The 21,587-nt window shown below is 45.7% G+C and overlaps 1 protein-coding gene across 1 annotated transcript; it reads right to left on the bottom strand.

Moving 5' to 3' along the window:
• Nucleotides 1-1,258: 1,258 nt before the first annotated feature.
• On the bottom strand, nt 1,259-19,984 carry LOC307019991 (uncharacterized protein). The gene is made up of 5 exons (XM_079651085.1): nt 16,894-19,984; nt 16,523-16,588; nt 11,273-11,385; nt 11,010-11,097; nt 1,259-6,630 (listed from the first exon to the last, which is right to left on the bottom strand). The coding sequence occupies exons 1-5, from the start codon at nt 18,550-18,552 to the stop codon at nt 4,933-4,935; spliced, it is 3,624 nt and encodes a 1,207-aa protein (XP_079507211.1). The 5' UTR covers nt 18,553-19,984; the 3' UTR covers nt 1,259-4,932.
• Nucleotides 19,985-21,587: the final 1,603 nt, after the last annotated feature.

Here is a 21,587-nt window from a genome sequence, read left to right as displayed (position 1 = left end):
ATGACAGAGGAGAGGGAGGCTGCTTTAGCAGTATGCAGTTCCTCAGAGACAGCAAGGAGGGCAGTTTCTGTTGAGTGACCTCCCTTGAAACCAGACTGGTGCCAGACCCGGCGTCATGGGCGGGCGTCATGGGGCCGGGCCCGCCCATCCAGGATTTGGGCCCGCTGTTTTAATCAGGCTGAACACAACATTTTAATTGTTTTATTATTATGTTTATGGTTGTTATTTGTAGGGCTCTGTCCTAATATTTATTTTTGTTTTAAACTATGTTGAAAGATTAGTTTAATATCATTGTTTTATTTTGGTATGAAATTCTTAATGAAATTCTGAATGAAAGGCTGCGCGCGAGACTGGTTTGTCTCTGGGTTGAGTCGTGAGGGGTTTTGAGTGAGATGCGGCACAGCAGCCTGTCAGTTTACTCTTGCTAGGTTAGTTTGGCTATCATCATTTATATTTATCTGCAACAATGGATTTCAGGAAGTGGTTCATGAAAGGAATATGTCAACTCAGCGCCAGATGCAGGCACATCAGTTACGTTACCAACGAGCTAGCAAGCCAGCCAGGGACAAGGGAGGCTGGCAATCAATTACATTTTGAAGAGAAATTGACTCTCAAGCCGGCTCTCTCACAAACTCCGGCTCTGTGCGCAAGCAGACCGCTGCACACGCTCTCTGCCTCTCTGCCTCTCTCTCTATCTCTATCTCTATCTCTCTCTCTCTCTCTCTCTCTCTCTCTCTCTCTCTCTCTCTCTCTCTCTCTCTCTCTCTCTCTCTCTCCCTTTCTCTCCATCGCTCAACCTCACTCCACCCTGTGTGCGCTCCTCAAGTTTGCCTGCGTGCTTGCCCAAGTTGGCACAGCGTTACAAATGTGCCACAAAACCAACCAATGGATGCAGCCCATAATAAGACCGTCAACAGCCCTATGGCAACCTAAACCCCTCTCTTTCCGTAAATTCAAAAGATTCTGGGGAAAACGTGTGTTCATTTTATTTTCACGATGTAAAATGTGACCAGAGGTAAAGAAACCATATATGTATTAAATAAACATTTCAATTATTTAAATATAGCATTATTTATAAACATAATGTACCTTTTAACCTATAATAAAACATAGATGGATAAGAAAGACACTCCTCTATAAATGATCTCATATACAAATATTATAAATGTTTAAAACAAAGGTTTCAAGTTCCACATTTTGGAAAAACTACTAAATATTTAAAAACACATTTTACCAGAATTACTTCTGAGGACATCAATTATTGTATGAATCAACATTTTATTGAATGTTCATATAAACAAACATTGATAAGACAAACTATTCATAAAAATAGAGCACATAAATCAGTAAGTGACATCAGGACAAAGTGTCAAATGGATTAAATGATTAAACCTGAATGTTGATAAGATTTAACCTGTTTAGCCCCGAGCCTGTTTTTCAGGCCTCAGGCTCGAAAAGGACATTTCCAGAACAATTGACCATATCTTCACTTCTAAAAGGGTTAAATTAATAATCTTTTTTTCTCAAAGTAATGATAAACCTGTGAGTTGGATGTAGAAGAGTCAGAATCAATATAGATGTTTTTTATTTTAAACAAAATTCAGATTGAACATAGTCAAAAACGGTAAATTAAAACTGTAAATTATAGTGTCCGTCCTAAATAAACCAAACTAAGTGAAAACCACTCTTGGATGATGGTAAGGTAGACAAAAAGCTTTAGGAATCCAAACTACAACATAATAAGTACCCTGTATCAAGATTGATGCAAAACAAGTGAAATTTGACCTTTTTAGAGAGATTTAGAAAAAAAAACCACTTCTGGGTTCATCTGGGTGTCTATCTCCGGCCCCCCTTGGTCGATTTTGATGATTGACACCTCTTTTGAACCGTTAGAGCCAATCGAATCGAGTGGAAGTTCCTAAAAATCCATCTAAACATTACCCATTGGTGAATGAGTGATGCGCAGCCAGAATGCCCAAAACGGGAAGCTGTCATACACTCTAGTAGCTATCATAGCAGCTTGATATGAAAACTCCGTTATTGACATAAAAATGGAATGATGGATTATCAGAAATCATTTCAAAGGGACACAGACACATTTGATTAACCTATGGATTAGCCTTCAGCAGCGGTTTTATTGATTTAATGCCATTGAAGACAACTTTTGATCAGAAAAAGGGCAAAGGTAAGACAATGTCCCGTGTTTGCTCCGTAAAGCTACGTGGTGTGATGTCTGGGTTTGTTTCCCGTGCCGCGAGTTTTCAGTGATGATACTAACATTTCTGGAATTTGTGGAATCTCAGTTTGCTAGTCGATATCTTGTTTGTGCAGATCCGATAAGTAATAAGGGTATTTCACCGTGAGTTCTGTGATAAGTGCGTCAGCCTTTTTTGGCTCAGGGCTAATTCAGAGCCTTTATTACCCTTGTGTTTCGTTTAGCTAAAATGGTTAACATTGTCTGAAAGCTGAGTTTCTTCCCCTTAAGTGGGTATGACACATTCATAGTTTATTGAACGTTAAGAAGCCCTCAGACCAGGGCTCGACAGTAACGGTTGCCAGGTTGCCATTGGCAACCATTCAGAAAAAATGTCAACCACTTCTTGGCCTTTGGTTGCCATCAGTGGCAACCAGTTTTCAACATAAAGAAATAAGCACAGCAAACAGCTCAATGTGCACCCCAAATAGATAAATGTAAATTATTTGTTGTATTGGAGTGATATTTAATTATTGTTGTGACCAGTCGGAACCAGATACTTAAGTTGCACGTGCATTGGTGTGATTACGGAGCCAGAAAGCGATGCATGTTTACTCGCGTGTTTATTTTACAAAAAATGGCGAAGCAAATTAAGTTGTTTGACTGTGCGGTAAAAAGTTCAGCCAACCCGTCAACATCTCAAACTAATGCTCAAAGTGATTCAACTGATAGGCAAGGTGAACCCGGACGAAAAGCAAAGAGGAATGTTGTCCATTCACTTCCGGTAAAAGTTCCTTCAAAATAAGAGTCACGATCTTATTACTACCAAAATAAAAGTGCAAAACCAAACTTTACCATTTAAATATTGGCATAAAATGATAATCACTTCTATAAAAAGGTAACACATTTTAAATATGTTTAGACATATTAAAAGGTAATTTACAGCATTTATAATTAATATATAATTCTTAACTGTGAATGGTTTTCATTTATTTAACATTAGAATGTATTAGTCTGGCCAATCCAAGACTTCAATGCTGAAGGGCCAATAGATCTATGGTGGGGGTCAGCACAAAGGTCAAGACTTCAATGCTGAAGGGCCAATGGATCTATGGTGGGGGTCAGCACAAAGGTCAAGACTTCAATGCTGAAGGGCCAATGGATCTATGGTGGGGGTCAGCACAAAGGTCAAGACTTCAATGCTGAAGGGCCAATGGATCTATGGTGGGGGTCAGCACAAAGGTCAAGACTTCAATGCTGAAGGGCCAATGGGTCTATGGTGGGGGTCAGCACAAAGGTCAAGAGAACCCACATTTGAAAGGGAGACAACGGATGACCAAGAAACTTGTGACTTGCTCAATTCATTTGTGAGGGATCTGTGAAGAACAGCAGCTCTACTGGTGTTTAGTATACCAGCAATTGAGGGTGGACAAGTTTACTACCACTTAAGTTTCAAATGTTTGTGTTAATTACTTATTGTAAAGCATTTGAACATTCTTTTGTGTCACATGTTCATTATTAAGTTGATGTATAACTTTATAGTATCTTAATTATTTAAAATACAAGGTGACTAAAAATAGCAACCGTATTTTCAGTTTTGACAACCAAAAGCTGATGCCTGGTTGCCAGCCTGGCAACCACTTTTAAAAGTTAGCGTTGAGCCCTGCCTCAGACGCTGTTTCTTGCAAGATGTTGCTGGTTAACTGCTTAAAGGTCCCCTATTATACTGTTTTGATTCAAAAGTGCTGATTCTGTGTCTGTAGCTTGAAATGCTAATGAGCTGCTGCTGGCCACGCCCCTCTGAGAGATGATTGATTTAACCTCTTTAGGAGGAGATTCAGGTGATAAGGGGGGGGGGGGGGGTTACCTTGGTTGCTGATTGGCTAATGGTTACACAAGCCAAAACATCGTTATGACATCATAAAGTGGCCAAATTCTGATCAGCTCATTTTCAGACAGGTTTTTATATAAAAGGATCAGGACAAAAAGAGAGGGGGTCTTTGTTCCTTCCGCAGTCAAACACAAACAGAGAGCATGCTGGGTAAACACAGCAACTACTGTGGACAAAGGTCGTCCTTTAAAATCTTCAAACTGAGCTTTATGCTATTGATTTGTACAACGTTCTTTGATTTTACTGTTACATAAAATAACTTGTCATGATTAATGTTATGATAATAAGTATCTGCAGTGATACAGAAGTAACACAAGATTTATGGATGTTTCCATAATCACAGCTGACTAATCCACACAATCACTGTCTGAGCACAATCTCCGCTCTAAGAGAACATCATCAATCCTCTCCTTATTGATTCTGATCAGGATGATTACACCTCTATAAAACCTATACTAACAAACACATGGGGTTATAGACATCCTTACAAATGCTCCCAGAGAGAACATAGTGTGCAGGATAAAGGAGGTCTGCTGCTTCCTCTCTGCAGAGCCCTGCAGTGGAAGAGAAACAGCAGCAAAGAAACACATGAATACAAATCTTCCTCCGACATGAGAAGAGTTCCTGCAGAGAAACACACCATGAGCAGTGAGAGCATCCATGGCTGAACACACAGCTAAAGAAAGTCAAGCACTTACACAACAGCTACAGATAGAGGTCCCGCCCCTCATGTTTGATTGACAGCTGAAGAAACACCACAACAATCAGCCGGCAGTGTTAGTTCACTTAATGATAACAAAGGGCTTCTTCAAGGGAAACGTTTGAGAACCCAGCGAATCACTTCTGTCTATTTGAGTTTACAGAACTCAGCGGTGTCTCCAGAATACAAATAAATCCAAAGTCCAGCGTGCAGCGGCTGAGTGAAGGTGGTCTGGACTCGGTGCAGGAGGGTCATGGTGTCAGTGACGCTGTAGAAGGACAGAATACCTGCACTGTGATCCAGGTAAACTCCTATCCTGCGAGACCAGGGACCTGAGAGGTGAGAATGGACATTGTTGTACCAGAATGTATATTTCTTCTTGTAACACTCTAAAGCCCAGGATGTGTCATTGTGTCCAAATCTAGAATCCTTCAACCCCCCTGATCTGGTGGTTTCCTTGTAAGCGACGGCTATAGAAGCTGCTCCTCTCCGCTCCACCTCCCAGTAACAACGTCCAGTCAGACTCTCTCGGCTCAGGACCTGACAGTAATCAGCAAATCTGTCGGGGTGACTGGGATAAGACTGTGGGTGTCTCGTTAATGTAGGTTTTCTGTTCCCCTCAGATAACAACAGCTGTGTGTGTGCTGTATTTGGATCCAGAGTGATTTTACGTGAATGTTTTAAGAATCCAGCTCTGGTCTCTGGCTCTGGCTCTGGTGGTGTCAGTAAAACATCCACTTTCCGGACCGTGAGTGAGATGTTTATCCACTCGTATCTCAGGACATCCTGCAGTTGTTCTCTGACTTCTGACAGGGCCGCTGTCACGTCCTTGAAGTATCTGAGAGGACGGATGTTGATGCTGAATGATTCTGTAAATTCACTGAGGGCTGGCTGTGAAGAGTAGCTGTTCAGGAACTGGGTGTGATCCTCTGTGAGTGAGAGATGCTCCAGCTCAGCGTCTCTCCTCTTCAGATCCCTGAGCTCCTGCTCCAGCTTCTCCTGGAGGTCTATGACTCGACTCACTTCCCTGTCCTGCTGGGATCTGAGCTGCTGCTTCACATCACAGCGTCTATTCACCATGAGATGGATCAGCTCAGTGAACATCTTCTCACTGTCCTCCACTGCTTTCTCAGCAGAGCCATTGACGGCCTCCACCTCCTGCTGAAGCAGCTTCACCTCCTTCTCTCCGTCCTGGATTCTCTGCTGGATGTTGAGTCGACTCCCCTCCAGCTCTCTCTGCCTCTCAGTCCTCTCTGCTGCAGCTGACACCGTGTCGTGGCCTTTGTGTTCGTCCACAGAGCAGAGAGAACAGATACTCTGCTGATCAGTGCGGCAGAACATCTTCATCACCTCGTCGTGACGAGAGCACATGTTCTCTCTGAGCTGCTTGGAGGGCTCCACCAGCTTGTGTTTCTGTAATGCAGCTGATTCAAAGTGAGGCTGGAGGTGTGTCTCACAGTAAGAGGCCACACACTGCAGACAGGACCTGAAGGCTCTCAGTTTCCTCCCAGTGCAGACATCACAGGACACGTCTCCAGTTCCAGCATAGCAGTGATCAGCAGGAGCAGCTTGGAGTCCAGTCTTCTTCAGCTCCTCCACTAAAGCTGCTAACATGGTGTTCTTCAGCAGGACAGGCCTCGGTTTGAAGCTCTTCCTGCACTGAGGGCAGCTGTGGATTAGCTCTCCATCCCAGTGGTGTTTGATACAGTCCATGCAGTAGCTGTGTCCACAGGGGATAGTCACCGGGTCCTTCAGTAGATCCAGACAGATGGAACAACAGATGATTTCCCGGTCCAGCTGAACTCCTTTCTCAGCCATTTCCCCTCTCAGTGAGTTACAGACTACAGATAGAAGTGAAAATGTTCAAATTCACTGAACAGAAATAATCTCTTTGCTCTGGCAGACAACAACTCTCCTCTCCTCCTGCACTCGTTCACTTAATGCAGTGAATGAGGAAACAGCCTCTGCATTTAACGGCATGTCGTTAGTACCTACCCATAGATATGTGGGAGGGAGGGAGCAATCACATACCTTGATAGGGAGCAGCTTGCTTTGTTTGAATGAGAAAGTAAAATGGAACAGACTTTACTGCATTCCAAAAAGAATGAAGGGTGTGTTATCTGTCATTCACAAGGTGCAGTAAGAATTGTTGGACTTGAAGCTATGATATAACATCATTATGGTTTACAATTCCAAGAAAAGTAAGTGGAGTTTGAAATTCATTGTTCAGCTTTGTTTCTCGTTTTTCCCAAATCTGTTTCCTCAGGCCTGCTCAAGAACTTTTATTCAAAGGATAAATTGCAACTGAAAAAGAAACATGAACACAAAGCAACATTTCACAAAAGGGTCTAAAAAAGTGGTGCAACCAACAAAGGACAAAAGTGCAGATTGTAAATGGCTTCTTTCGCAAGAAGACATTGGCCAATGTTACGATCTCAGACACTTAGGATGTAGGACCCAATTGCAAGAACCGGGAGACAGAGGTAAAGTATTTGTTGGATACTTTATTTTCGAAAACAGCATTGAATAAGAAAACAGGTTACTATCAACTCTCTAGCCGAGATGACAAAAATAGAGAACAAATCAGGAAATTAGACACACCAGGGAAAACTAACGACAGACAGGAAAACACAGGGAGAAAGACCAGACAACATACAGGGAGGAAAACATGACAAGGAGAATAGAAAAACACCCACTACCAAACACACAAACTTAAAACCGTGACAGAACCCCCCCCCCCTCAAGGGACGGATTCTAGACGTCCCTAAACACCAAAACAAAAATCCAACAACGTCCAACAGGGTAGGTGGAGGGGGTCCGGAGGACGGGCCTTGGCTGACAACCCAGGCTAAGGCAGAGTTCGAAGAGGGGGTCTCGGGCGGACGGCCCGGGGGCAAGGCAGAGTTCGAGGAGGGGCGAAGACCACAGCGGGCGAACTCAGGGGGTTGGGCTCGAGGGCGAAGACCGGACAGCTCCGGAGGTCGGGCAGGAGACGGTGTCGACGGGACAGGATCCAGAGCCGGTGGGACAGGTGTCGGCTAGATCCCCCACGGAAGAGGACACACGGCCGGTAGGACCCCCGGCAGGAGAGCAGTTCGCGGAACCTCCAACGGCACAGGACACAGGGTTGGCAGGACCCCCGGCAGAAGAGTAGTCGGCGGGATCCCCAACGGGACAGGACATGGAGTTGGCAGGACCCCCAGTGGAACCTCCAACGGCACAGGACATAGGATTGGCAGGCCCCCCGGCGGAACCTCCAACGGCACTTGAGTAGGTACTTGAGTGGGGACTCGAGAGAGAGCTTGAGAGGGAACTCGAGAGAGAGCTTGAGTGGGGACTCGAGAGAGAGCTTGAGAGGGAACTCGAGAGGAAACTTGAGAGTTGACTTGAGAGGTGACTCGAGAGGGGACTCGAGAGGAGACTTGAGAGATGACTCGAGAGGGAACTCGAGAGGGGACTCGAGAGGAGACTTGAGAGATGACTCGAGAGGGAACTCGAGAGGGTACTCGAGACAGGACTCGAAAGGAGACTTGAGAGACGACTTGAGAGGGAACTCGAGAGGGGACTTGAGAAGTGTCTTGAAAGGGGACTCGAGAGGGAACTCGAGAGGAGACTTGAGAGGGAACTGGAGAGGAGACTCGAGAGGAGACTTGAGAGGAGACTTGAGAGGAGACTTGAGAGGCGACTCGAGAGGAGACTTGAGAGGAGACTTGAGAGGTGACTTGAGAGGGAACTGGAGAGGTGAATTGAGACGGTCGGTAAGCCGACAGGACACGGGGAGCTGGAGTCGGCCGGTACTCCGACAGGACACGGGGAGCTGGCGTCGGTCGAAGAGTCAACAGGTGACGAGGAGCCGAAGTCGGGACCATGGCTGCTGGGCCCGGTACTTGAGCCGGAACCATGGCTGGAAGTGGAGCCGGAACCACGGCTGTATTGGCCGGTTCTGGAGCAGGGACCATGGCTGCTGGGGCCGGCACTGGAGCCGGAACCATGGCTGCTGGGGAAGGAACCGGAACACGGAACCATGGTTGTGTGGGATGGTCCTGGAGCACGGTACCATGGCTGTGTGGGCCGGCACTAGAGCACGGAACCATGGCTGTTGGGCGCAGAGCAGAAGCCTGGACCCTGGCTGTGTAAGCCAGGTAATGGAGCAAGGAAGCAAAGCTGCGTGGGCCGGTACTGGTGCACAGATCCATGGCCTTGTGGGCCGGTTCTGGAGCCGGAACCATGGCTGCTGGGGCCACGGCTGGAATCCTGGCCTTGCGTCTCCTAGAGACCTTTTGGAGGCTCCGTGGACCTCCTAAGGCAAGGCGGGATCCCAAGAAGGGGTTTGAGGCTTGAGGCTGGCACTCAGGGCTACTTGTAAAATCCTTGAGCCTCCCGGGCAACAAGCTCCAGAGCCAGGGATTGCGAGCAACCTCCTGACGTGCCTCCTTCAACGCAGCCTCTCTACCCCGCCTAGATGAGGCGTCATTCCACGTATAAAAAAGGGACTCCAGAGAGCACTCAAGACGTTCCGCCTGTAGCATCAAAAGGTCTGCTGGGTCCATAATGGTCAGTTCGTTCTGTTACGATCTCAGACACTTAGGATGTAGGACCCAATTGCACGACCCTGGAGACAGAGGTAAAGTATTTGTTGGATACTTTCTTTTCCAAAACAGCATTGAATAACAAAAAAGGTAACTATCAAATCTCTAGCCGAGATGACAAAAATAGAGAACAAAAAATGAAAGCGCTCAAGTAGTGAGGAATCACACTTTTCAAAAGCACAAGGAGCATAGACCTGACCATAGCAAGAGACAATAGCACTCAGACCTGAACATGACAAGAGACGAAAACAAACTGACACTGAACACCGGGAGACAGGGGAATTTAAACACAGGGTAACAAGACACAGGTGGGAACAATTAGGGGCGGGACTTACGCTGATGAGCACAGCAGACACAGAAGGGGTGACAGGTGAAAATAATCAGGAAATTAGACACACCAGGGAAAACTAACGACAGACAGGAAAACACAGGGAGAAAGACCAGACGATACACAGGGAGGAAAACATGACAAGGAGAACAGACAAACACCCACTACCAAACGCACAAACTTAAAACCGTGACAGCCAACACCTGAGGCCGACATACAGAGACCCCATAAGAAAGGGGGAGCTGGGAGAGTGCAACATCCTCATAGACCCCCTGAACCTAATGTGCAGTTGGACGTGTCTGAGCTGCAGCTAAGGGACGGAATCATAGGTCAAATGTACCCTAAAGGGTCTTTGACCATGTTTCTCTTCAGTCATTGTGATGTTATGTTAAGTTTGTTTGTGATTGTATCGTGTCTTAATATTTGTCCTTGTTTGATGTTGCCAATGAAGCTGCTGTGATGCAAGTCCAATTTCAGACTTGAACTGACAATAAAGGATTATCGTATTGTTATGTCAGGCTTGGACCTTCTCAATATAACTATATAATGACTGTCTGTTATTGAATGACAGTTTCCAGATTTAGAGAAGCTCCTCATCTTCTCCGCAATTATTAGGGGTGAGAGAAAGTATAAAGAGGCTGATTAGATTATAATCATCATTATAGAGGTTCGTATGTTGTCTAAATGTAAGGAAAATGTATGTGCGTCCATGTGCAGACGTATATATGCTTTGTTAATTGGGAAGTTCATATCCTAACTAAGTATGAATTATACCTAAAGACCTCATGAGATAATGACCTTTCGACATCTGGAACATGTTGCTCTGATGTTGGTGCGTCCATTTGGAGACCATGATGTTCGTGTGCTAGTTAAACATGATTAGGGAAAATGAGTGTGTGGTCATTACAGCTGCTATATAGGCTGTGTGAAACTTCTACTTGGTTGGAGCATTACTATCACTGCTTGAGAGCAAAGGTAATGTTTCCTCATTATTATTGTTTGTGGTACAACGAAATAATAACTGATCAACTATATCTGTGTTTGTGTTTTATTGATTCCTAACTGTTTCATTATTTCCTGTTGTGAGTGCTAAATTGCCACAACAGTATCTTATCGAAATCAGACTGGTTGTCCACAAAGCAAGTGGAAGTTCTGCAGAAGGACCAAGCAGCACCTCATACAAAAGTGTACAACATGCATCATCCTGCTGCGTCTGTGGAAGATCCAGCAAGTCTTCTGGTGGGAAAATATCTGGTTAGTAGAAAGTGGCGAAAGGGGTGTGGATCCCGAAAGATGAGAATTCAAACCCAGATAGACCAGTTCCGGATCATCTCCCTGCTACGGGACGATTCCAATATCTTCTTCAGTGCAGTTTCCAATCGGCCGTGCACCGACCTGGACAAGAACACTTATAACAACATATCAGTCCAAAAGGGTGTCATATCAGGATTGCCAGGATTTCTGGAGCACACTGGTATGGTGACACAACTTATCAGAGAGGCCAAAGTAATCAAGTGCAAACTGACAGTGTTGTAGCTCGACCTGGCAAACACATTTAGCTCCATTCCACATAAGCTGGTGCAGGTCACACTGAGGAAACAGTGTCCCAAACAGGATCAGAGACCTCATTGCTGAATCCTTCAACATCTGGATGAGAGTCTCTTCAGTAGCAACCACATCAAGCTGGAACACAGTGGAGATGGCTATATCACAGTGTGCACTATCTCTGTGATACTGTTACTGTTAGCCATTAACATGCTCATAAAGTCTGCTGAGCCAGAGTGCATAGGGCCCTTCAACCACCCATCAGGGCATTCATAGATGACCCCACAGCAGAGTCCTGCACGGGTCTGATTTTCAAGACCCGCACCCGCGACGTGCAATACCGAACCCGCCCCGCTACCCGCACATATTGCCAATTAGTTCCGCAACCCGACCCGACCCGCCGGCACAAGATCCGCAACCCGACCCGAACCCGCATATATATGAGCAGTGAAAACGTTTAATTATTAACACACGCAGTTGCATATTTGGCTCAAAAAGCGTGGGATGTTGTTTATTTTCTCCATCTAGGATGACACGAAAAGCCTCCCAGACGATGGATTTCGCTCTTGAGGAAGAGTTATTGAAAATGCTGTATTCTCCGCTAGAGAGCTTCACCTCAGCCATTCAGAATGTGGCGCGCTCAGCAGCAGATAGATGCGCTTCAGAGGTTGTGATTATGCTCGGTCCCGCGGGGGAGAGGTCTGAGGATTTAAACATTAAACTAAATTATTATTATTTAAATATATTTATTATGCAACACCCGCAACCCGACCCGCATCATCTTTGTTTTACCCAGAACCGAACCCGGAAAAAAGCGTTTGAAAAAATACCACCCGCAAATCACATTTTTTGCGGGTCACCCGTCGGGTACCCGCGGATACCCGACCCGATGCAGGACTCTGCCCCACAGTCACCATCTAATCAGTCCCAGGCTGCCGATTTGGGTTTGAAAGACTGATGGAGTGGGTCGGGTTGCAGTTTAAACTAGCCAAATGAAGAGCCATGGTGCTGTCAAGAGGGAAGGCAGAATGACAAATTCAATTTTAACATGGCAGGCACAGCCGTACCAACCATCACAGAGAATGCAGTTAGAAATGTAGAAAAGCTCTATGAGGGACACAATATCAATCCAGTGGACCTGCTGCGAATTGAATGGTCTGGCAAACAAAGGAAGTTTAAAGCGAGGCATATTCCAAGAATCCCGGAGCACCTTCCTCATCTATGCAATTTCAATCTCAATAGTTCAGACCTCAGGACGGTCACCAATAACCTCAGGAAATGGCTGGGGCTGCCAACGAGCCTGAGCAGCATCGCACTCCACGGATACAAGAACAAATCCATCAAATTCTTGGAGGAGAAATCTAAGTGCCAGAGATGTAGTTCAGAACTGGGACTTAAGTAATCCTCAAGTGATTGAACCAAGGACAGGGAGTGGAGAGCAGATAAAGCAGAGACTCGGTCACAGGAGTGTAGGACCCTTTCCAACTCCCCAAAGGAAAGGAAAGGCTCCACCTAGTTCAAGAGTAAGTTCATGCAGCAGGAGAGGAGACAAGAACCTGCAAGGCTGTGAGAATGAAGCAACAGGGATGATGGAAAAGAAGGCACTATGCGGTCGAGAGCAAAGTGTCAAGAGCTGAAGTTGGATGCAGGGGGTTCGCTGCCCGGTCTTTGGTTGGAGCCTTCAGTATTTTGGGCCTTTTTGGAGGGATGAAGAGAAGGGCTATCTGGAGTTCAACTGAAGCAACTGAGAGGGTTTCAGGATTGCTTTGGCTCCAAAGAAGGGAGCAATGAAGTCATAAGTAACTATTGATCTGGACACAAGCTGGGGTCTTATCCGCCCCGACTGGGTCCCCAGAAGGAGGGTGTAAGGTGTTGAGGGACTGGAAACACCCGATGATTCCAGGAACATCACTGTAAGTAAATATAACTTGTAGTCTAAATAAATCAGTGCTGAGTCCTAAAACTCTGAAATGAGTCAGCATTTTTGCACTTCCTGTTCCCTCGTCTTTTTTAATAGATTTTTGATTATGCCTGAAAAAAGGTCTGTGGTTAACACAAGCAAGGGTTTCATTTCAAGACATCACATTTATCACTAAATACCCCATCACTGGTACATTTTGAGCCTTTTTTCCGCTCCCTGATAACAGCAGTTGCAAACAAGTGTCTAAATGAGACAACTAAACGTCATCACGCCCAACATTAGCCACCCGTCATGTGACCGTGCTGTAGTTCCTTTATAGCCCAACATTAGCCTCCTTTAGCTTAGCAGTGATGACGGGAAGTCATGTGACCGTGCTGTAGTTCCTTTATAGCCCAACATTAGCCACCTTTAGCTTAGCGGTGATGACGTGAAGTCATGTGACCGTGCTGTAGTTCCTTTATAGCCCAGCATTAGCCTCCTTTAGCTTAGCGGTGATGACGGGAAGTCATGTGACCGTGCTGTAGTTCCTTTATAGCCCAACATTAGCCTCCTTTAGCTTAGCGGTGGTGACGTGAAGTCATGTGACCGTGCTGTAGTTCCTTTATAGCTCAACATTAGCCACCTTTAGCTTAGTGGTGGTGACGTGAAGTCATGTGACCGTGCTGTAGTTCCTTTATAGCCCAACATTAGCCACCTTTAGCTTAGTGGTGGTGACGTGAAGTCATGTGACCGTGCTGTAGTTCCTTTATAGCCCAACATTAGCCACCTTTAGCTTAGCGGTGGTGACGTGAAGTCATGTGACCGTGCTGTAGTTCCTTTATAGCTCAACATTAGCCACCTTTAGCTTACCGGTGGTGACGTGAAGTCATGTGACCGTAGTGTAGTTCCTTTAAAGCTCAACATTAGCCACCTTTAGCTTAGCGGTGGTGACGTGAAGTCATGTGACCGTGCTGTAGTTCCTTTATAGCCCAACATTAGCCTCCTTTAGCTTAGCGGTGGTGACGTGAAGTCATGTGACCGTGCTGTAGTTCCTTTATAGCCCAACATTAGCCTCCTTTAGCTTAGCGGTGGTGTGATGCCCCTGTGGATTCATCCATCAGTAGAGAGGAGGTGGCTGTCCTGTCTGTGCTGTGGTGATTGGTGATTGCAATTTTAAAATGTCATTGCAGGCCTTAAATGTGAACTCGAGGCCAGAAATGCCTAATATCAAAATAAATAAATACGTTTTAAATTTGTTCTCATTTATGAACATATTTACAGAGGTCAAATATTTCCACTTTCTCTGAACAGAAATAATCTGAGCTCTGATGGACAACACATGCCCTCTCCTTTCGCTCTAATTGACTAAATGCAGCGAATGTTGTTTGTTCCTACCTGCATGACTAAAGGGAACAGGTGTAACTGCATTCCAGGAAGAGTAGCTTTGTGTGAGAGGCAGGGTGTATGATCTGTCATTTAGAGGTGCAGTAAGAATAGTTATTCACAAGGCTATAAACATACCTGCAAACTCACGAGATGGGAAGAAAGTGGCATGTCTGTAAATCCACCCCAAGAAGATTTTTAAATGTTAACATTTCAACTTCATGTAGAAAATAGAAAAGCATCACCAAAGATGTTTTTTATAATAATTTTAATTGAATTTTGTTTTTCTTTATTTTGCACATTTAATCTTAAACTTTTTATATACATTTGTTTTCTTCTTATTTACATTTTTTTACCGTACATTTCATTTTAAATTCTTATTTAAAAATACAAATATTTTCCTCTATTTTATTTTACAGTATTTTTCATTTTATTATACTTATGGTTTTAGAAATAAAACCAAAATAAATAAAGAACTCTGATTTGTTAATGCCTACAAATGCTGTGTAATTTTGTTTTTATAAAGTTCATTTTATTTTCACTATGTTAATACATTTGACCAATGGTAAAGAAACCATCTATGTATTATATAAAAAACTCAATAATTTAAAAATAGCGTTACTTAGAAAAAAAAATGTACCTTTTAATCGATGGATAAGAAAGACCCTCTCATATACACATATTCTAAATGTATAACACATAGGTTTCAAGCTCCACATTTTGGAGAATGACTAATTATTTAAAAACACATTTTAACGGAATTACTTCTGAGGACATCAATTATTATCTGAATCAAGATTTTATTGAATATTCATATACACATACATCGATAACTCATAATATTCATAAAATAGAGCACAGAAATCAATAAGTGACATTCAGGACAAAGTGGCAAATTGATTAAATGATTAACCCTGAATGTTGTTAAGATTTAAAGTTCCCCTTTTATACTCTTTTCCAACAGTATATTCCAGGTCTCAGATATATAGAGCCCTGTTTCAAAAGTGCTGATTCTGTGTTTGTAGCTTTAAATGCTAATGAGCTGCTGCTGGCCACGCCCCTCTGAGAGATATTTGGTTAAAAAGAACACAATAGCCGCTTTCACACCAAGTACTTTGCCGTACTTAGTGCCAGCACTTAGTAACCCCATGGCACCAAGTACAGATCGCGTTCACACCGGAATAAGTTCCCTGAGGGAGGATTAGGCAAATGAAGCCGCTGGCGTCACTTCTTCTTCTTCTGCTGTGGGTTTACTGGCAGGCCGCAAACCACTTCACGGCATATACTGCCACCTGAAGTCCCCGGCCGGAAGTCCCCGGAGTTGGGGACTGGCTTCAGTAGAAGCTGCTGGGACTCCCAGCAGCTTCTACTGAAGCCTTCAGAGTAAATCGCGAGAATGCCGACACCTCCTCATCTCCACCGCTCCCATGTTTTTTTTTGTGTTGCCATAAGTTAGTCTCTCTCCGTTGGTGCGCTGGGCTAATGCTAATGCTAATGGTTACACAAGCCAAAACAACATTTTGACATCACCAAGTGACCAACATCTGATCAGCTCATTTTCAGACAGGTTTTTATATAACTGGATCAGGACAAAAAGAGAGAGAATCTCTTTTTCCTTCCACAAACAAACACAAACAGAGAGCATGCTGGGTAGACACAACAACTACTGTCCACAAAGGTTGTCCTTTAAATGCTTCAAACTGCAGATGTATGCTATTGATTTGTACAACGTTCTTTGATTTTACTGCTAAATAAGAATACATGTCGTTACTAATAATGTTATGATAATAAGTATCTGCAGTGACATAGAAATAATTTAAAAAATATCGATGTTCACATAATCACAGCTGACTAATCCACACAATCACTGTCTGAGCACAATCTCCGCTCTAAGAGAACATCATCAATCCTCTCCTTATTGATTCTGATCAGGATGATTACACCTCTATAAAACCTATACTAACAAACACATGGGGTTATAGACATCCTTACAAATGCTCCCAGAGAGAACATAGTGTGCAGGATAAAGGAGGTCTGCTGCTTCCTCTCTGCAGAGCCCTGCAGTGGAAGAGAAACAGCAGCAACGAAACACATGAATACAAATCTTCCTCCGACATGAGAAGAGTTCCTGCAGAGAAACACACCATGAGCAGTGAGAGCATCCATGGCTGAACACACAGCTAAAGAAAGTCAAGCACTTACACAACAGCTACAGATAGAGGTCCCGCCCCTCATGTTTGATTGACAGCTGAAGAAACACCACAACAATCAGCCGGCAGTGTTAGTTCACTTAATGATAACAAAGGGCTTCTTCAAGGGAAACGTTTGAGAACCCAGCGAATCACTTCTGTCTATTTGAGTTTACAGAACTCAGCGGCATTTCCAGAAAATTGATAAATCCAAAGTCCAGCGTGCAGCGGCTGAGTGAAGGCGGTCTGGACTCGGTGCAGGAGGGTCATGGTGTCAGCGACGCTGTAGAAGGACAGAATACCTGCACTGTGATCCAGGTAAACTCCTATTTTGTCGGATCGAGGGCCTGGGACAGGAGTTTTGATATTGTTGTACCAGAATGTATATTTCTTCTTGTAACGCTCTAAAGCCCAGGATGTGTCATTGTGTCCAAACCTAGAATCAGTTAACCACCCTGATCTGGTGGTTTCCTTGTAAGCGACGGCTATAGAAAGATTTCCACTCTGCTCCACCTCCCAGTAACAACGTCCAGTCAGACTCTCTGTGCTCAGGACCTGCTCGTTAAAAGCGAACCTGTCTGGGTGACTGATATAAGACTGTTGGTGTCTCATTACTGTAGCTTTTCTTTTCCCCTCATATAACAACTTCCGAGTGTGTGCTGTGTTTGGATCCAGAGTGATTTCACATGAATATTTTAAGAATCCAGCTCTGGTCTCTGGCTCTGGTTGTGGCCGTAAAACATCCTCTTTACTTACTGTGACATTCGGTGAGAAGTTTTTCCAGTTGTCCCTCAGGACATTCTGTAGTTTATCTCTTAGATCTGACACGGCTGCTGTCACGTCCTCAAAGTGTCTGAGAGGATGGACGTTGATGCTGGGTGAGGGTGTAGATCCACTGAGGGCTGGCAGTGAGGAGAAGCTGAGCAGGAACTGGGTGTGATCCTCTGTGAGTGAGAGATGCTCCAGCTCAGCGTCTCTCCTCTTCAGATCCCTGATCTCCTGCTCCAGCTTCTCCTGAATCTCTCTGACTCGACTCACTTCCCTGTCCTGCTGGGATCTGAGCTGCTGCTTCACATCAGAGCTTCTCTTCTCCATGAGACGCTTCAGCTCAGTGAACGTCTTCTCACTGTCCTCCACTGCTTTCTCAGCAGAGCCATTGACGGCCTCCACCTCCTGCTGAAGCAGCTTCACCTCCTTCTCTCCGTCCTGGATTCTCTGCTGGATGTTTAGTCGACTCCCCTCCAGCTCTCTCTGCCTCTCAGTCCTCTCTGCTGCAGCAGACACCGTGTCGTGGCCTTTGTGTTCGTCCACAGAGCAGATATAACAGATACTCTGCTGATCAGTGCGGCAGAACATCTTCATCACCTTTTTGTGACGAGAGCAGATGTTCTCCTGGAGCTTCTTGGAGGGCTCCACCAGCTTGTGTTTCTGTAATGCAGCTGATTCAAAGTGAGGCTGGAGGTGTGTCTCACAGTAAGAGGCCAAACACTGCAGACAGGACCTGAAGGCTCTCAGTTTCCTCTCAGTGCAGACATCACAGGACACGTCTCCAGCTCCAGCATAGCAGAGATCAGCAGGAGCAGCTTGGAGTCCAGTCTTCTTCAGCTCCTCCACTAAAGCTGCTAACATGGTGTTCTTCAGCAGGACAGGCCTCGGTGTGAAGCTCTTCCTGCACTGAGGGCAGCTGTGGATTAGCTCTCCATCCCAGTGGTGTTTGATACAGTCTATGCAGTAGCTGTGTCCACAGGGGATAGTCACCGGGTGCTTCAGTAGATCCAGACATAATGTACAAGAGAAGTTATCCCGGTCCAGCTGAACTCCTCCCTGAGCCATTTCCCCTCTCAGTGAGTTACAGACTACAGATTGAAGTGAAAATGTTCAAATTCATTTAACAGGAATAATCTCTTTGCTCTGGCAGACAACAACTCTCCTCTCCTCCTGCACTCGTTCACTTAATGCAGTGAATGAAGAAACAGCCTCTGCATTTAACGGCATGTCGTTAGTACCTACCCATAGATATGTGGAAGGGAGGGAGCAATCACATGCCTTGATAGGGAGCAGCTTGCTTTGTTTGAATGAGAAGTAACACCCTTCATTATTCCAAAAAGAATGAAGGGTGTGTTATCTGTCATTCACAAGGTGCAGTAAGAATTGTTGGACTTGAAGCTATGATATAACATCATTATGGTTTACAATTCCAAGAAAAGTAAGTGGAGTTTGAAATTCATTGTTCAGCTTTGTTTCTCGTTTTCCCACATCTGTTTCCTCAGGCCTGCTCAATAACTTTTATTCAAATTATAAATTGCAACTGAAAAAGAAACATGAACACAAAGCAACATTTCACAAAAGGGTCTAAAAAAGTGGTGACATTTTGTGAAAAAAAGATTTTTTTTAGACCTCAGGCCGGAATCGAACCTGGGTCCTCGCGGGCGGTAGTGGACTGTTACAGCCGGAGAGGCGCAACGGCGGTGGTGACGTGAAGTCATGTGACCGTGCTGTAGTTCCTTTATAGCCCAACATTAGCCGCCTTTAGCTTAGCGGTGGTGACGTGAAGTCATGTGACCGTGCTGTAGTTCCTTTATAGCCCAACGTTAGCCACCTTTAGCTTAGCGGTGGTGACGTGAAGTCATGTGACCGTGATGTAGTTCCTTTATAGCCCAACATTAGCCTCCTTTAGCTTAGCGGTGGTGACGTGAAGTCATGTGACCGTGCTGTAGTTCCTTTATAGCCCAACATTAGCCTCCTTTAGCTTAGCGGTGGTGACGTGAAGTCATGTGACCGTGCTGTAGTTCCTTTATAGCCCAACATCAGCCGCCTTTAGCTTAGCGGTGGTGACGTGAAGTCATGTGACCGTGCTGTAGTTCCTTTACAGCCCAACATTAGCCTCCTTTAGCTTAGCGGTGGTGACGTGAAGTCATGTGACCGTGCTGTACTTTATGACCTTAAGTTACCTTTATTGTTCTTGAAATTAAAAAAATGTCATCGCTGGCCTTAAACTGAACTCGAGGCTAGAAATGCCTAATATCAAAATAAATAAATATGTTTTACATTTGTTCACATGTATGAACATATTTACAGACGGTCAAATATTTCCACTTTCTCTGAACAGAAATAATCTGAGCTCTGATGGACAACACATCTCCTCTGCTTTCGATCTAACTGACTAACGATAGTTTCAGCTGTAACTACGGTTCTATGAGTCCCGGATGACCGCCAGGGGCGGTGCTTTAGCACTGGATATATCCATCGCACGCATGCGCAGCTCGAGTACCAATAACAACAAAGTCACCTGTGACCCACGTGACACCGGCTACATAGGCCGGCGTCATCAGAGGATCTGTTCCCAGAATCTTCTCGCGAGCACACAATAATTCTGAGTGACAGGAAACTCTGGCGGTCATCCGGGACTCATAGAACGATAGTTACAGCCGTAACTATCGTTCTATTTCATCCCTACTAACTAGTGCTCTAGCACTGGATGACTTATACCAACCATGTCATGAAGAATCCAAGCCCTTGCTCACTACTGGAAGCAGCGGAGCACGGCAAAAGGATCACGCCCAAAGAATGGGGAGTGGCGACATTAACCCGATAAAAATTGGAGAATGTGCCAGAAGACGCCCACGACGCTGCGGCGCAGATGGTCTCCAGGGGCACCACTCTCAGGGCAGCCCAAGATGTTGAGATGCTCCTTGTAGAGTGGCATCTCAGCCCTGGTGGCAGGGGGCGACCACTGGCCCCGTAGGCATGTGAGATGGTATCGACAACCCAGTGGGGCATCTACTGGTTAGAGGGCACAACCTCCTTTAGTGCCGCCATGGCAAACGAAGAGCTACTCCGACTGCCGTATACAGGCAGTAGCCTCGATATACGCCCTTTGGGCAACCACAGGGCACAGCAACTTTGACGTGCCGTTCTCCTGAAAATCAAAGCGTGCCAGCTGGGCAGGCTGATTGAAGTGGGTTTGTTGAAGCACCCTGGGCAGGAATGCTACATTTCAACACACTCAACACCTGAGAGTCCCACCTCGGGCATGTATCGCTTACGGAGAGGACATGCAACTCCCCAACTCGCTTCCCTGAGGCTATGGCAAGCAGAAATGCTGCCTTCGTGGGCAGCCACCTAAGCCCCACCTGGGACAGGGGCTGGAAGGGAGGAGATGATAGGGCGTCCGGCAGCAGGGGCAGGTCCCAAGCCGGAGCCCTCGGGGTGCTAAGGGGAAGCTGCCGTAAAGCCCAAAGAAATAGCAGCCACATAAACTCTCAGAGTGGAGTGAGAACGTCCACTATCTAAAAGGGACTGCTGTCTGGGCAACACTGTACATGCTGTCACAGGGAACACGCACATGCTTGCCCCCCAGTTGGGGTAGAAGTGCGTGAGTGCAGGCTGCACAGCCCGAAGCTCTAGCACGTTGACATGGCGTGCACCCTCCTGGGCAGATCACTGACCCTGAACGGTCCTGCCCTGCCGCACTGCACCCCACCCTAAGAGACATGCACCTATGGTGAAGGTCTCCTGGCGGGATGGGATGGTCCATCAGGAGATAGGCCCTGCCCCTCCAGCGTGACAGAGAGTGGAGGCAACGCTGCGACACCCTGACTTCCCTGTGCCTGTGCCACTTGGCGTCCAGGTGAAGGCTGTTCAGCCACATCTGCATGGGGCGCAACGACAATGCGGCATAAGGGCCCAACGGCCGAGGCAGCCGTCAGTCTGCCCAAGGGCTGGAGAAACTGAATATAAGGCACCATCTTGCCCGGCCCACGTGGAAGTAGGCATCCCTCAAGTCCACGGTTGCGAACCACTCCACCTGTGCGTGTGCTGTGGTCAGCATATGGAATGGCAGCACCTTCAGGAATCTGTTGATTCCT

This window comes from Notothenia rossii, assembly GCF_949606895.1.
Source record: "Notothenia rossii genome assembly, chromosome: 9".
In the NCBI taxonomy this organism is placed as follows: domain Eukaryota; kingdom Metazoa; phylum Chordata; class Actinopteri; order Perciformes; family Nototheniidae; genus Notothenia; species Notothenia rossii.
Note: the sequence above shows the minus strand (reverse complement) of the source record. Positions and strands in the feature narration are given on the sequence as shown.